This window comes from Oncorhynchus nerka, linkage group LG7 (genome assembly GCF_034236695.1).
Source record: "Oncorhynchus nerka isolate Pitt River linkage group LG7, Oner_Uvic_2.0, whole genome shotgun sequence".
Taxonomy (NCBI): domain Eukaryota; kingdom Metazoa; phylum Chordata; class Actinopteri; order Salmoniformes; family Salmonidae; genus Oncorhynchus; species Oncorhynchus nerka.
The window spans coordinates 60,627,058-60,642,699 of NC_088402.1; the positions used below are offsets into that span (position 1 = coordinate 60,627,058).

At 42.4% G+C, this 15,642-nt stretch overlaps 1 protein-coding gene across 1 annotated transcript in view; it reads left to right on the forward strand.

Moving 5' to 3' along the window:
• Positions 1 to 15,223, forward strand: part of LOC115132104 (uncharacterized) — a 31,821-nt gene extending 16,598 nt beyond the window's left edge. Inside the window, exons 9-12 of the mRNA XM_065021078.1 lie at positions 11,689 to 11,953; positions 12,340 to 12,486; positions 14,429 to 14,566; positions 14,915 to 15,223. Of these exons, the coding sequence (XP_064877150.1) occupies positions 11,689 to 11,953; positions 12,340 to 12,486; positions 14,429 to 14,566; positions 14,915 to 15,051 (687 nt within the window). The 3' untranslated portion in view covers positions 15,052 to 15,223. The remainder of the gene's footprint in view (positions 1 to 11,688; positions 11,954 to 12,339; positions 12,487 to 14,428; positions 14,567 to 14,914) is intronic.
• Positions 15,224 to 15,642: the final 419 nt, after the last annotated feature.

The following is a 15,642-nucleotide window of genomic DNA, read 5'->3' on the forward strand; positions in this document are numbered from 1 at the left end:
TAAGAAGGCCTCCTGTTCTCCACTCATTACCTATATTAACTGCACCTGTTTGAACTCGTTACCTGTATGAAAGACACCTGTCAACACAATCAATCAAACAGACTCCAACCTCTCCACAATGGCCAAGACCAGAGAGTTGTGTAAGGACATCAGGGTTTAATTGTAGACCTGCACAAGGCTGAGATGGGCTACAGGACAATAGGCAAGCAGCTTGGTGAGAAGGCAACAACTGTTGGCGCAATTATTAGAAAACGGAGGAAGTTCAAGATGACGGTCAATCATCCTCGGTCTGGGGCTCCATGCAAGATCTCACCTCGTGGGGCATCAATGATCATGAGGATGGTGAGGGATCAGCCCAGAACTACACGGCAGGACCTGGTCAATGACCTGAAGAGAGCTGGGACCACAGTCTCAAATAAAACCATTAGTAACACACTATGCCGTCATGGATTAAAATCCTGCAGCACACGCAAGGTCCCCCTGCTGAAGCTAGTGCATGTCCAGGCCCGTCTGAAGTTTGCCAATGACCATCTGGATGATCCAGAGGAGGAATGGGAGAAGGTCATGTGGTCTGATGAGACAAAAATATAGTTTTTTGGTCTAAACTCCACTCGCCATGTTTGGAGGAAGAAGAAGAAGAAGGGGACAGGACGACTGCACCGTATTGAGGGGAGGACGGATGCGGCCATGTATCGCGAGATCTACTTCCCTCGGTAAGAGCATTGAAGATGGGTCGTGGCTGAGTCTTCCAGCATGACAACGACCCGAAACACACAGCCAGGGAAACTAAGGTGTGGCTCCGTAAGAAGCATCTCAAGGTCCTGGAGTGGCCTAGCCAGTCTCCAGACCTGAACCCAACAGGAAATCTTTGGAGGGAGCTGAAAGTCCGTATTGCCCAGCGATAGCCCCGAAACCTGAAGGATCTGGAGAAGTTCTGTATGGAGGAGTGGGCCAAAATCCCTGCTGCAGTGTGTGCAAACCTGGTCAAGAACTACAGGAAACATATCTTTTATTGCAAACAAAAGTTTCTGTACCAAATATTATGTTCTGCTTTTCTGATGTATCAAATACTTATGTCATGCAATAAAATGCAAAGGAATTACTTAAAAATCATACAATGTGATTTTCTGGATTTTTGTTTTAGATTCCGTCTCTCACAGTTGAAGTGTACCTATAATAAAAATTACAGACCTCCACATGCTTTGTAAGTAGGAAAACCTGCAAAATCGGCAGTGTATCTGTAAGGGTTCTCATCCTCCTCTTCTGAGGAGGAGTAGCGAGAAGGATCGGAGGACCAATGCGCAGCCTGGTAAGTGTCCATAAAGTTTAATCAAAATGAACACTGAAATACAAAACAATAAACGTGAATCAACGACACAAACTAAACAGTCCCGTGTGGCACAAACACTGACACGGAAAATAAACACCCACAACTCAAAAGTGAAACCAGGCTATCTAAGTATGATTCTCAATCAGGGACAACGATTGACAGCTGCCTCTGATTGAGAACCATAGTAGGCCGAACACAGAAATCCCAAACTATAGAAAAACGAACATAGACAATCCACCCAACTCACGTCCTGACCATACTAAAACAAAGATATAATAACAGAACTAAGGTCAGAACGTGACAGTATCAAATACTTGTTCTCCCCACTGTACTTCATAAATCTGATGCCATGGTATTGGGATACCGAAAATCTGTTCCCAACTATCTTGAATTTAATGCGGTATAGTTGTCAACCCTCTTGACCGTAAGTGAAACTGATACATGTTACGATTAATATTGGCCATTTTAAGCCATTTACGATGAATTCATTCCTTTCTCTTTTAAGTAATTGCCTCTTCCATTTTTGTGGCAGAGCTGCAATGAACTGGTTATAATTTTGTATTGATGTCATGATCGTCGTATGGAGTAGACCAAAGCGCAGCGTTGTTAGAATACATTTTTCTTTATTGAAGGAAGAACACGAAGAACACTTAAACAAAACGATAAGACGAACGTGACCGCTAACGAACCACTGCGCTAACGTGCAACATAACATAGACATAGATAATAACCCACGAAATTCCCAAAGAAGATAGCTGCCTAAATATGGTTCCCAATTAGAGACAACGATAAACAGCTGCCTCTAGTTGAGAACCAATCTAGGCAACCATAGACATACATAAACACCTAGATAGTAAACGACCCCATAAACCTACAAAACCCCTAGACAGTACAAAAACACATACACCACCCATGTCACACCCTGACCTAACCAAAACAATAAAGAAAACAAAGAATACTAAGGTCAGGGCATGACAATTGAGCATAACTTTCCTTACGCCGTGATTAATTGCTTGTGTGACATAATTTTACCTTAGTTGTTTACAATGTCATTCATTAACATGATACCTTCTCTATTCTCTACAAGAAAATGTTTTTTTCCTCTGTAAGTACTTTTGAGATTAGACATTATATAGCCTATGTTCTGCCTCTTCTGGAGGATAACATTTAAATAGTAACCAACAATGTTTGGCTTCATATAAAAAATTATACTGTAAAACTTCTTAGGGGTAGCCCCCTTTTTTAAAATGTTTGCATAAAATGACATACCAAATCTAACTGCCTGTAGCTCAAGCCCTGAAGCAAGGATATGCATATTCTTGGTACCATTTGAAAGGAAACACTTTGAAGTTTGTGTAAATGTGAATTGAATGTAGGAGAATATAACACAATAATATATGGTAGAAGAAAATACAAAGAAAAAACAACCAGTTTTTTTCTACCACCATATTTGAAATGCAATAGAAAGGTCCCAATTCTAGCCATCACTCTGGTTGTAATTTTGATGGTGTCCACAAGATGGCAGCAGTGTGTGCAAAATCTCAGACGGATAACTTGAAGAATGAGCGAACTACATGACATTTAGTGTGAAGTCACCCAGGTACATTTTGGCAAATCGTGAAGGAGACATTGGCATTCATATTACATTTTGTTCTGCAAGAATATCGCCAAATCTGTATACTTGGACTTTGATTTATCTTTTACAGTATTAGTAGCCATATTATAAGTTCAACATTTGCCAAAGGACCAGTTTTCATATCTTCATAACTCTGAATATTCTAATTATTTTTGTCCAAAATGAAAAGGCATGCTGTTGCAAAAGGTTAGCGCCTACATTTTGCGACCGAGACAAGGATACTCCCGTAAAGCCCAGCTCATTGGCTATCTAGCTAGCTTTGTTTGACCCCGATTGGTGCTTATTTGACAAAGATACAGTCGATCAAATGAAGGCCGGCGTGCCATGAAGGAGTGCCATGAAGGCGTCCTATAGGATATACAACATATACAACACACCTAATGATATAGTGAAGTCTGGTTACATTCTATGATCTCTGAAGAATACATAGGTACATGAATTGACCGGTTGAAACAACGTTTATGGTTAGATTTTTACAGATTCCTTTCATTGCAAATAGTACAAATCGATCGTGCATGCTACATGGGGCTTTTTAGGATATGAAAAATGATTTTATCTAACAAAATGACACTTCATGTTATCTCTGGGACCCTTTGGATGATAAATCAGAGCAAGATTTCAGAATGTAAGTACACATTTCACCTTCGGAGGTGAATTTATCAAACCTATTGCGGTGAAAAAGTGTTTTGTACTTCCCACATATAATGAGCACTTGTTGGCTGCTTTTCCTTCACTCTGCGGTCCAGCTTATCCAAAATCATCTCAATTGGGTTGAGGTCGGGTGATTGTAGAGGCCAGGTTATCTGATGCAGCACTCCATCACTCTCCTTCTTGGTCAAGTAGCCCTTACACAGCCTGGAAGTGTGTTGGGTCATTGTCCTGTGGAAAAACAGGTGCACAGTCCCACTAAGCGCGAACCAGGTGGGATGGTGTATCGCTGTCGAATGCTGTGGTAGCCATGCTGGTTAAGTGTGCCTTGAATTCTAAATTAATTACTGACAGTGTCACCAGCAAAGCACCCCCACACATCACACCTCCTCCTCCATGCTTCATGGGGGGAACCACACATGCGGAGATCATCCGTTCACCTACTCTGTGTCTCACAAAGACAGCGGTTGAAACCAAAAATCTCAAATTAGGACTCATCATACCAAAGGACAGATTTCCACTGGTATAATGTCCATTGCATGTGTTTCTTGGCCCAAGCCAGTCTCTTCTTATTATTAGTGTCTGAGGCTGGTATGTCTGAGGCTGGTATCTCTAATGAACTTATCCTCTGCAGCAGAGGTAGCTCTGGGTCTTCTTTTCCTGAGGCGATCCTCATGAGAGCCAGACTCATCATAGCACTTGACGGTTTTTGCGACTACACTTGAAGAAACTTTCAAAGTTCTTGAAATGTTCCGAATTGACTGAGCTTCATATCTTAAAGTAATGACGGATTGTCATTTCTCTTTGCTTATTTGAGCTGTTCTTGCCATAATATGGACTTATTATTCTATATTCTGTATACCAACCCTACCTTGTCACAAAATAACTGATTGACTCAAACGCATTAAGAAGGAATGGAATTCCACAAATGAACTTCTAACAAGGCACACCTGTTAATTGAAATGCATTCCAGGTGACTACCTTGTGAAGCTGATTGAGAGAATGCCAAGAGTGTGCAAAGCTGTCATCAAGACAAAAGGTGACTACTTTGATGAATCTAAAATATATTTTGATTTGTTCAACACTTTTTGGTTACTACATGATTCCATATGTGGTATTTCATAGTTCATCAGCTAAAGTCACTTTTTGTGAATTTTGAAGCATTTAATTTAATGTAATACATTTAATGTAATTACACAGCATAGAGTTTGTCTGAAGTTACACATCACATTATTACAACAGCGTGACCGTTTTGGAATATTGTGTGCTTATTGGATGAGGCCATGCAAAAAGACTTAACTAATGATTAGTAAAGTAGTTTATAAAGATGTATTCTTATGTAATGGCCTTATGAATATTATGAAATACTTTACAAATTGTTTTTGAATGTGTGAATGTGTAAATAACTAGGTAACTAACATTGACAAATGTGGGAGTAATGATTTAATAAATTATTCATCAAATATTTAACCAAGGCATTATAAATGCTTTATTACGTGGTTATAATAAAGTGCTACCGAATACGATATTTCATTCTTCATGCATTACGTTCTGACTCATGTGGGAATCATTTCCGTTTTGGGCCGATCTCCATGTCATGCTGGCAAGGTGATGAGCTATGGACTGGAAATATGGGCCGTGCTATGAATTGGTTCCTGGCTGATCTCAGAAGTGTTGGTGGCCCTTGACAAATTGTCAGCTTAATGTTCTGTAAATATCACTGTATAATAGTGTATGTTGCTAGCGCTACCCCTCTGAGTTCTCAGTCCGATATTCCCAAATTCCCAAATTCCCCTCCTCTGACATTTGCATTTTATCATTATATGAACCACAACATGTTATATATTTTATTATTAGGCAATAGGCTATCTCCTCTTTAGCTAACCTAAGTTGTCTCAGTCAGGCATATAGAATGTGATGAGTATAGTCCTACAGCGTAATTTGGAGTGAAATTGAAATATAGTAATTACTTTGTTTATGGAGGTGTACATTATAAAAGTGATAATGTAAGAAAATCCAATGATAAGCATTTATCTTGTCCGGCAAATAGTTGTCTAATCTAAGTCACCAGATGTCAGTGTAGTCAAAGAAAGAACTCTTATTCATCTGCCCAACATAACCATGACAGCTGAGTAAATGTGTAGGCCTAAAGACCATCCTAAAGGTGAATTATACGTTTTTAACAACAACAAAAATCTTCTACAATATACAGGCAACGGAATCAAACCATTTCCCCAAATCAAACAATCAACAGTGTGCTATCTCTTTACATGGCGCCGGAGGGGAGGGCTGTCTTCTTATTGGCTCTTAACCAACCATTTTGTTATTTTGCTATTTTGTTTGTTTTTTCACGTTGTTCGTAACTTGTTCTGTACATAATGTTGCTGCTACCGTCTCTTATGACCGAAAAGAGCTTCTGGACATCAGAACTGCGATTTCTCGCCTCAAACTGGACAAAGAGCTCTTCTTCAATGAGTCGGACAGGAGGGATATGCTACCATAGACACCCAACCAGGCCCAGATCCCTGTGATTCGTTGGAAAAGGAAACTGAGATTTAGTGGAAAATATCAGGGTGCCTTGCGAGGATCAGGTGACGAGTGGCTAATCTGCCCTTGTCTTCCGTCCTGCTAGCTAATGTTCAATCGCTGGAAAATAAACGGGACGAGCTGAAAGCACGTATATCCTACCAATGGGACATTAAAAACGGTAATATCTTATGTTTCACCGAGTCGTGGCTGAACGATGACATTAAGAACATACAGCTGGCGGGTTACACACTCCATCGGCAGCACAGAACAGCAGCCTCTGGTAAGACACGGGGCGGGGGCATATGCATATGTATGTGAAAAACAGCTGGTGCACGATATCTAAGGAAGTCTCGAGGCTATGCTCGCCTGGGGTAGAGTATCTCATGAAAAGACCACACTATCTTCCGATTGAGTTTTAATTTGTATTTTTGTAGCTGTCTACATACCACCACAGACTGATGCTGGCACTAACACCCCGCTCAAAGAGCTGTATACCGCCATAAGCAAACAGGAAATCGCTCATCCAGAGGCGACGCTCCAAGTGGCAGGGGACTTAAATGCAGGGAAACTACACCAGCTCCAGCGCTCATCGGATGTGGCAGGGCTTGCACTTACCTCGATGCACTTATTGATAAAACCAGTGACTGATGTATGTGGCAGGTAGCCTAGTGGTTAGAGCGTTGGACTCGTAACCGTTGCAAGATCAAATCCACGAGCTGACAAGCTAAAAATCTGTTGTGCTGCCCCTGAACAAAACAGTTAACCCACTGTTCCTAGTCTGTCATTAAAAATAAGAATTTGTTCTTAACTGACTTGCCTAGTTAAATAAAGTCAAAATAAATGTGCAAGGGCTTGCAAACTTTTACAGACTACAAAGGGAATCACAGCCAAGAGTTGCCCAGTGACAAGAGCCTACCAGATGAGCTAAATAACTTATATGCTTGCTTCGAGGCAAGAAACACTGAAATATACATTAGAGCATCAGCTGTTCCGGACAACTGTGTGATCACACTCTCCGCAGCCGATGTGAGTAAGGTCAACATTCACAAGGCCGCAGGGCCAGACGTATCACCAGTACGTGTACTCGAAGCATGCGCTGACCAAGTGTCTTCACTGACATTTTCAACCTCTCCCTGTCTGAGTCTGTAATACTAACATGTTTCAAGCCGACCACCATAGTCCCTGTGCCCAAGAACACTAAGGTAACCTGCCTAAATGACTACTGACCAATAGTACTCATGTCTGTAGCCATGAAATGCTTTGAAAGACTGGCCATGGCTCACATCAACACCATTATCCCAGAAACCCTAGACCCCACTCAATTAGCATAAAGCACCAACAGATCCACATATGATGCATCGCTATTGCACTCCACCCTGCCCTGTCACACCTGGACAAAAGGAACACCTATGTGAGAATGCTATTCATTGACTACAGCTCAGTGTTCAACACCATTGTGCCATCAAAGCTCATCACTAAGCTAAGGACCCTGGGACTAAACACCTCCCTCTGCAACTGGATCCTGGACTTCCTGACAGGCCACCCCCAGGTGGTAAGGGTAGGTAACAACACATCCGCCACGCTGATTCTCAACACAGGGGCCCCTCAGGGGTGGGTGATCAGCCCCCCCCCCCCCCCCCCCCGTACTCCCTGTTCACTCATGACTGCACGGCCAGGCACGACTCCAACACCATCATTAAGTTTGCAGATGACACAACAGTGGTAGCCGACAACGATGAGACAGCCTATAGGGAGAAGATCAGAGACCTGAACGTGTGGTGCAAGGACAACAACCTCTCCCTCAACATGAACAAGACAAAGGAGATGATTGTGGACTACAGGAAAAGGAGGACCGAGCACGCTCCCATTCTCATTGACGGGGCTGTAGTGGAGGAGGTTGAGAGCTTCAGGTTCCTTGGCGTCCACATCACCAACAAACTAACATGGTCCAAGCACACCAAGACAGTCGTGAAGAGGGTACAACAAAACTTATTCTCCCTCATGAGACTGAAAAGTTTTGGCATGGGTCCTCAGATCCTCAAAAGGTTTTACAGCTGCACCATCGAGAGCATCCTGACGGGTTGCATCACTGCCTGGTATGGCAACCGCTCGGCCTCCGACCGCAAGGCACTACAGAGGGTAGTGCTTACGGCCCAGTACATCACCGAGGCCAAGCTTCCTGCCAACCAGGACCTCTATACCAGGCGGTGTTAGAGGAAGGCCCTAAAAATTGTCAAAGACTCCAGCCACCCTAGTCATAGACTGTTCTCTCTGCTACTGTGTTGACCCCCCCATGGCAAGCGGTACTGGAGCACCAAGTCTAGGTCCAAGAGGTTTCTAAATCAAATCAAATCAAATGTATTTATATAGCCCTTCTTACATCAGCTGATATCTCAAAGTCCTGTACAGAAACCCAGCCTTAAACCCCAAACAGCAAGCAATGCAGGTGTAGAAGCACGAGGGCCAGGAAAAACTCCCTAGAAAGGCCCAAACCTAGGAAGAAACCTAGAGAGGAACCAGGCTATATGGGGTGGCCAGTCCTCTTCGTGCTAAACAACTTCTACCCCCAACCCATAAAACTCCTGAACATCTAATCAAATGGCTACCCACATTATTTGCATTTCCCCCACCCTCTTTATGCTGCTGCTACTCTCTGTTATTATCTATACCTAGTTTAATAACTCTACCTACATGTACAGTACATATTACCTCAATTACCTAGACACTGGTGCCCTCGCAAATTGACTCTGTACCGGTACCCCCTGTATATAGCCCCGATACTGTTATTTACTGCTACTCATTAATTATTTGTTTTTCTTATCTCTTACCTTTTTTTGGGGGGGGGATATTTTCTTTAAACTGCGTTGTTGGTTAAGGGCTTGTAAGTAAGCATTTCACTGTAAGGTCTACAGTCGTGGCCAAAAGTTTTGAGAATGACACAACTATTAATTTACACAAAGTTTGCTGCTTCAGTGTCTTTAAATATTTTTGTCAGGTGTTACTTTGGAATACTGAAGTATAATTACAACCATTTCAAAAGTGTCAAAGGCTTTTATTGACAATGACATGAAGTTGATGCAACGAGCGTTGCAGTGTTGCAGTGTTGACCCTTCTTTTTCAAGACCTCTGCAATCCGCCCTGACATGCTGTCAATTAACTTCTGGGCCACATCCTGACTGATGGCAGCCCATTCTTGCATAAACAATGCTTGGAGTTTGTCAGAATTTGTGGGTTTTTGTTTGTCCACCCGCCTCTTGAGGATTGACCACAAGTTCTCAATGGGATTAAGGTCTGGGCAGTTTCCTGGCCATGGACCCAAAATATTAATGTTTTGTTCCCCAAGCCACTTAGTTATCACTTTTGCCTTTTGGCAAGGTGCGCCATAATGCTGGAAAAGGCATTGTTCGTCCCCAAACTGTTCCTGGATGGTTGTGAGAATTTGCTCTCGAAGGATGTGTTGGTACCATTCTTTATTCATGGCTGTGTTCTTAGGCAAAATTGTGAGTGAGCCCACTCCCTTGGCTGAGAAGCAACCCCACACATGCATGGTCTCAGGATGCTTTACTGTTGGCATGACACAGGACTGATGGTAGCGCTCACCTTGTCTTCTTCGGACAAGCTTTTTTCCGGATGCCCCAAACAATCGGAAAGGGGATTCATCAGAGTAAATGACTTTACCCCAGTCCTCAGCAGTCCAATCCCTGTACCTTTTGCAGAATATCAGTCTGTCCCTGATGTTTTTCTTGGAGAGAAGTGGCTTCTTTGCTGCCCTTCTTGACACCAGGCCATCCTCCAAAAGTCTTCACCTCACTGTGCAAGCAGATGCACTCACACCTGCCTGCTGCCATTCTTGAGCAAGCTCTGTACTGGTGGTGCCCCGATCCCGCAGCTGAATCAACTTTAGGAGACGGTCCTGGCACTTGCTGGACTTTCTTGGGTGCCCTAAAGCCTTCTTCACAACAATTGAACCGCTCTCCTTGAAGTTCTTGATGATCCAATAAATGGTTGATTTAGGTACAATCTTACTGGCAGCAATATCCTTGCCTGTGAAGCCCTTTTTGTGCAAAGCAATGATGACGGCATGTGTTTCCTTGCAGTTAACCATGTTTGACAGAGGAAGAACAATGATTCCAAGCACCACCCTCCTTTTGATGCTTCCAGTCTGTTATTCAAACTCAATCAGCATGACAGAATGATCTCCAGCCTTGTCCTCGTCAACACTCGCACCTGTGTTAACGAGAGAATCACTGACATGATGTCAGCTGGTCCTTTTGTGGCAGGGCTGAAATGCAGTGGAAATGTTTTTGAGGGATTCAGTTCATTTTCTTGGCAAAGAGGGACTTTGCAATTAATTGCAATTCATCTGATCACTCTACATAACATTCTGGAGTATATGCAAATTGCCATCATACAAACTGAGGGAGCAGACCTTGTGAAAATTAATATTTGTGTCATTCCCAAAATATATTCGGCTCATGAGACAAATGCAATTGGATTTGATTTGAAACATTTAATTTATGAATCATTATGCATTATGGGATGTCACCAGCAGTCCAACAGAAATCCTTTCAGTCATTGAACTACCATCTCATTTGAAGTTCAGTTAGTGTATTTTTTAATACAGTTTCATTGTATATGGCAAATTTCAGCTTGAATGCTAATAACAATTTGGTGGTGCTTATATTTGTCCTATTTCGCACATGTTCAAGTGTGTTATAATATGCATGCGTGAATGGAAATGTGTTTTTTGCATATCACAACTCTCCCTGATACACCTTCAGAGAGTGGTGTCACAGCCAGGGTCTGCTATTATCAACAGCAAGCCGGAAGCAATTAAGGTTAAGGGCCTTGCTCACGTTGACAGATTTTTCACCTTGTAGGCTTGTAGATTTGATCTCACAACCTTTCTGTTACTGGCCAAACACTAGCTCTTAAGCTACCTGACACCCATGTAAATGTTGGCTGTATGGTTCATGTAATATTCATCAATTTCCTATCCAAAACCATACAAATCCTTAGTTTTAGGCTAACAATATTTGCTTTTGCTGATGGGTTTAGGGTGGTGTTCCCTTTTTTGTCCAATTATGAATATCTGTTCTAATTTCTGGGCAACGTTCCTGTCCATTTGGATCAAGAGCAACCCACGTAAAAAGTTCCATATTGTCTCTTTAATAATTGTTATTAGATGTGACCTAAGCAAATGTTCGATCCGAACTCGGAATGTAAAATGAGGGACATAGGGACCCTGCAGCTCTATTGTTCCCCATGCGTTGGGCTCTCATTTGGGGTGCGTTCAGTTCGAATAAACGTTTGCTACGTTGCGTGACGGTTTGTACTGAACGACACGTTTCCCCAAAACGTTCTTGAACAGACTTTGACGTATGTTTGCTCCATTTGGTGGGTGTGGCGGGTGTCACTCACTGAGATTTAATAAGGTGTGGTGGCATGAAGCAATGAGTTAAGTATTTAAAGGGCAGCGGCCTTGCTGGCGTTCATATATATTTTTTATCAGTTATGCTGAGAGCGTTCTCCAACCCTGGCCTGAAACAACAACCCAACCCCTCCGAGTTTTTCAACTGGTCGTTCAGAACTGCCCCGCTTCCGTTTATTTGAACGATGCCCAACGTTTTTTCATACTGAACGCGGTCCAGGTCTCTCTTCTATTAAATCTATTTGGACTATTTGCTCCAAGTACAGTCTTGAAGACAGTTTGGAAATGAATTCGTCAGCGCTTTGTGCTTTGGTTATTGTTCTGTTGGCATTTGATTTGAAAATAATCTCTGCTGCAGAAACTGGAGGCAATTCTACAGGTGAGTTGTTAAAATTACTTTGCATTATTTGTCACTATTTTTCATGAAACAAAGTAAGGCAATTTGATTAGTTATTTTAAGTAGCCTATATAGGCCTAATTGTGTATAGGCTATTTTGCATCTTATTGTGTTGTTTTACTTACTAAAAACACGAGCCAGCCATTATGATTTAAATTTGCTGGTTGAAACAATCCAGCCTTACACTTGGCCATTTTACGCATAGCCTACACTGAATGTGCCGGTACCGAAAATGAACGAAAAAGCTTCTGTTTTTGTAATCCATTGCCGTAATGTTGCTAGAGTAGCCTACTTTGTAATTACACCTTAATTAACTTGATTTGAGGTCCCCCAACTTCACTCCAACGATTCCTCCTGCTCTCTCACAGTGCCAATCCTCCCAAAGGCAGGTCAGTGCCCGCGGCTTCTGAACGTGGTGCCATCACAAAAGGGATGCTTTTGCGATGAGGACTGTCCTGGAGATGACAAATGCTGCGTATTTGACTGCGGCGCAGTGTGTGTCCCACATGCCTTCAGTAAGAAGAACCTGACTGGCTTATTAACCTCATCAGGCCCAGGGATACCTAGATATCTGTTTTTTCACTACTTTCGTTGATCTATATGTACAGCCTTCATATTTAGCCTCACAATTAAGTGTTTTACGATTTTCTTTTCAGTACAATGAAAGTATTAGTAGAAATGTAATGAAAAAGAATGACACATTTGTTGCCTTCATGAGTATCATTGACTAATGTCAACAACAAAAAATGAGGTCTACCAAACAATAACCTGATAAAAACATTTTTTTACAGAAATGTTTTGCTTAGTGAGAAATGAATGTCCAACTAGTCAGTGACAACTGTGTGGAGTTTGGAGTTTTTGACAGCAACAATGTGAGCTTATTACAGTATTATGTCCTATGATCTTTTATGTAGAAGAACCTTTGCTTTCTATCGCCTCTTGTGCGGCTTGTGAGCTTCGTAGAGCAAAACAGTGTGTGTTCGTGAGCATCTCAGTTTTTTATAGTGGGGTTCATAATAGTTTGTAGTGCAAACCGTTCAGAGTTTACAGATGTTTTTGTGAGAAGAACCATTTCAGGATCCGCCCTTGTCTCTCAAACACAGCCCCCGTTAATCGCACAAACTAATGGTTGGTATGGGACCATGTCTGTTCCTACAGCCCTTTGTTCCTTCAGTTCCCACAGCCCTATGTTCTCTCAGCCCTATGTTCTCTCAGCCCTATGTTCCCTCAGCCCTAAGTTCCTTCAGCCCTATGTTCTCTCAGCCCTATGTTCCCTCAGCCCTAAGTTCCTTCAGCCCTATGTTCTCTCAGCCCTATGTTCCCTCAGCCCTAAGTTCCTTCAGCCCTATGTTCCCTCAGCTCTATGTTCTCTCAGCCCTGTTTCCTCAGCCCTAAGTTCCTTCAGCCCTATGTTCTCTCAGCCCTATGTTCCCTCAGCCCTAAGTTCCTTCAGCCCTATGTTCCCTCAGCTCTATGTTCTCTCATCCCTGTTTCCTCAGCCCTATGTTCTCTCAGCCCTATGTTCCCTCAGCTCTGTTTCCTCAGCCTGTTTCCTCAGCCCTGTTCTCTCAGCCCTATGTTCTCTCAGGCCTATGTTCCCTCAGCCCTATGTTCTCTCAGCCTGTGTTCCTCAGCCCTATGTTCCCTCAGCTCTATGTTCCCTCAGCCCTATGTTCCCTCAGCCCTATGTTCTCTCAGCCCTATGTTTCCTCAGCCTATGTTCCTTCAGCCCTATGTTCCCTCAGCCCTAAATCCCCTCAGTTCTTTCTATCTTCTAAACCCAAATGAGAGGAGTAACCTTTTTTCAAAATCTCTCAATATCTATTATTTTTGGAGCAAGGAATGTACCCGTGGTTCAGATGAGGAAAAACTGAAAACAAATATTTTACATTGTGTATATCTTTCACATCCTTGATGTACACAGGTCTTTTGGTGAGTTGCTCCAATGTTGCATGAATGAATAAGAACCATCAATAACAGTTAAAGATGCATGTGTTTGTACCTTGCATAGAATTGATCCGATAAGGCATTACATGTATTTTTACTTAAGTAGATACAAAACAAATATGAATAATAATCTATCTTAGAAAATAAAATTTGTCTGTAATATTGACAAAAGGTCAAGGTCAAAGTGATTGCACATATTCAATAGGTCCCATATACCCTTAAATATTATTACTTAACTATTTGTGTAGATGCTGAAATAATCATATTTTTTTGTAACCTTATAACAATAAGCATTTGTGCCAGTTTTGATTGAAATTGTTTCAGTGATTACTGAGGGAACATAGTGCTGAGAGAACATATGCTTGAGGGAACATAGGCCTGAGGGAAACATTGATGATGGGGACCAAATATCTAGTCACAAATATGACAGATTTTCAGAAAGTGGTTCATGTCTCTTCATGGTAAGTTGGGTTCCCTGACACGTCTGCTCTGCAAATTGTGTTTCCAAAGCAAAGCCTGGAGTGTGCCCTCGCAGACGATGGGGTTCAGGCATGTGTGCCGAGTTCTGTTCCAATGACAGTGACTGCCCCAATGATGAAAAATGCTGCCACAATGGATGTGGGCATGAGTGCATTGCACCGTACACAGGTAGGATATGGTCCCAGAGTGACAGATACACCCATCTATTGCATTCATTATTGCTGCATTACTCTGGAAACAAGAAAGCTGGATCTTGTAATGTACATACACAAAGATCAATATATTTCACATACACTCTCTTTAGAGCTGAGACTCAATTAAGAACATTTCCAAGAGCCATGCAGGCACATAGAGTCTATATATATGACCCTGAGTATTCCAGCTATAGAATAAGAAAGATTCCAAGTCATTGTAATTGTAAAACTTTAATGGGAATAGTCAGTGTAGGCTGTTGCTACCATGAACCTACAGTATGTTGCTACTTTATAATGAAACACATTTTTTCTGTTGTCTTAGTGAAACCTGGTCGCTGTGCCCTGCCTAAGGGGACCCCCATGTGTGCTGAGTTCTGTTACCATGACGGCCAGTGCCCCGAGGAACAGAAGTGTTGCCGGACAACCTGCGGCCACGCCTGCAGTGAGCCCTGCTCATAGGACAGCAAGGTTTGGGTCTGGAGAGAAGTGACAACACTCATAGACTCCTCAAATCATTTCAATAAAAAAAAGAAGAGTTCTCCTTCAAGAAGAGGAATGCTTGTTGTTTTTTTTTAAGGGGGAGTTGTACTTGTTTGTATTCCAATCAATAAAGCGGTATGTGCAGCCTTTATATACATTCCAGTACATGTATTACCTTGTTGGTGGAAATCTAGTTTCCAGGGTGCCTTTTTATGCCGGCGCTGAGCTACGACGACAAATGATGGAACACACTAAGAATGGAAATTGCTCAAGTATGTACACGTTCCGTCTTTCCACCAGATTCAGTGCTTATTCTTCTATTTGGTCAGGGATTTGTCTGGAGCACTCAGGTTTCTAGTGTTACTACACCTCCCCCAACTCTGCACAACGTTTCTGTGTTCCCTGCCAGTGTATACCCACTTCCCAGTCTAAATGGACTGAGTTCAGCAGAGCTATTAAACCGGACATGACCCTCATTAGCCCTGTTTATACCTGGTTCTAACATGCATCCTTTGTCCTGATCCTGCCCACCGCCGGAGGTAGTCAGGCACGCATTTGTAGACGGCTCTG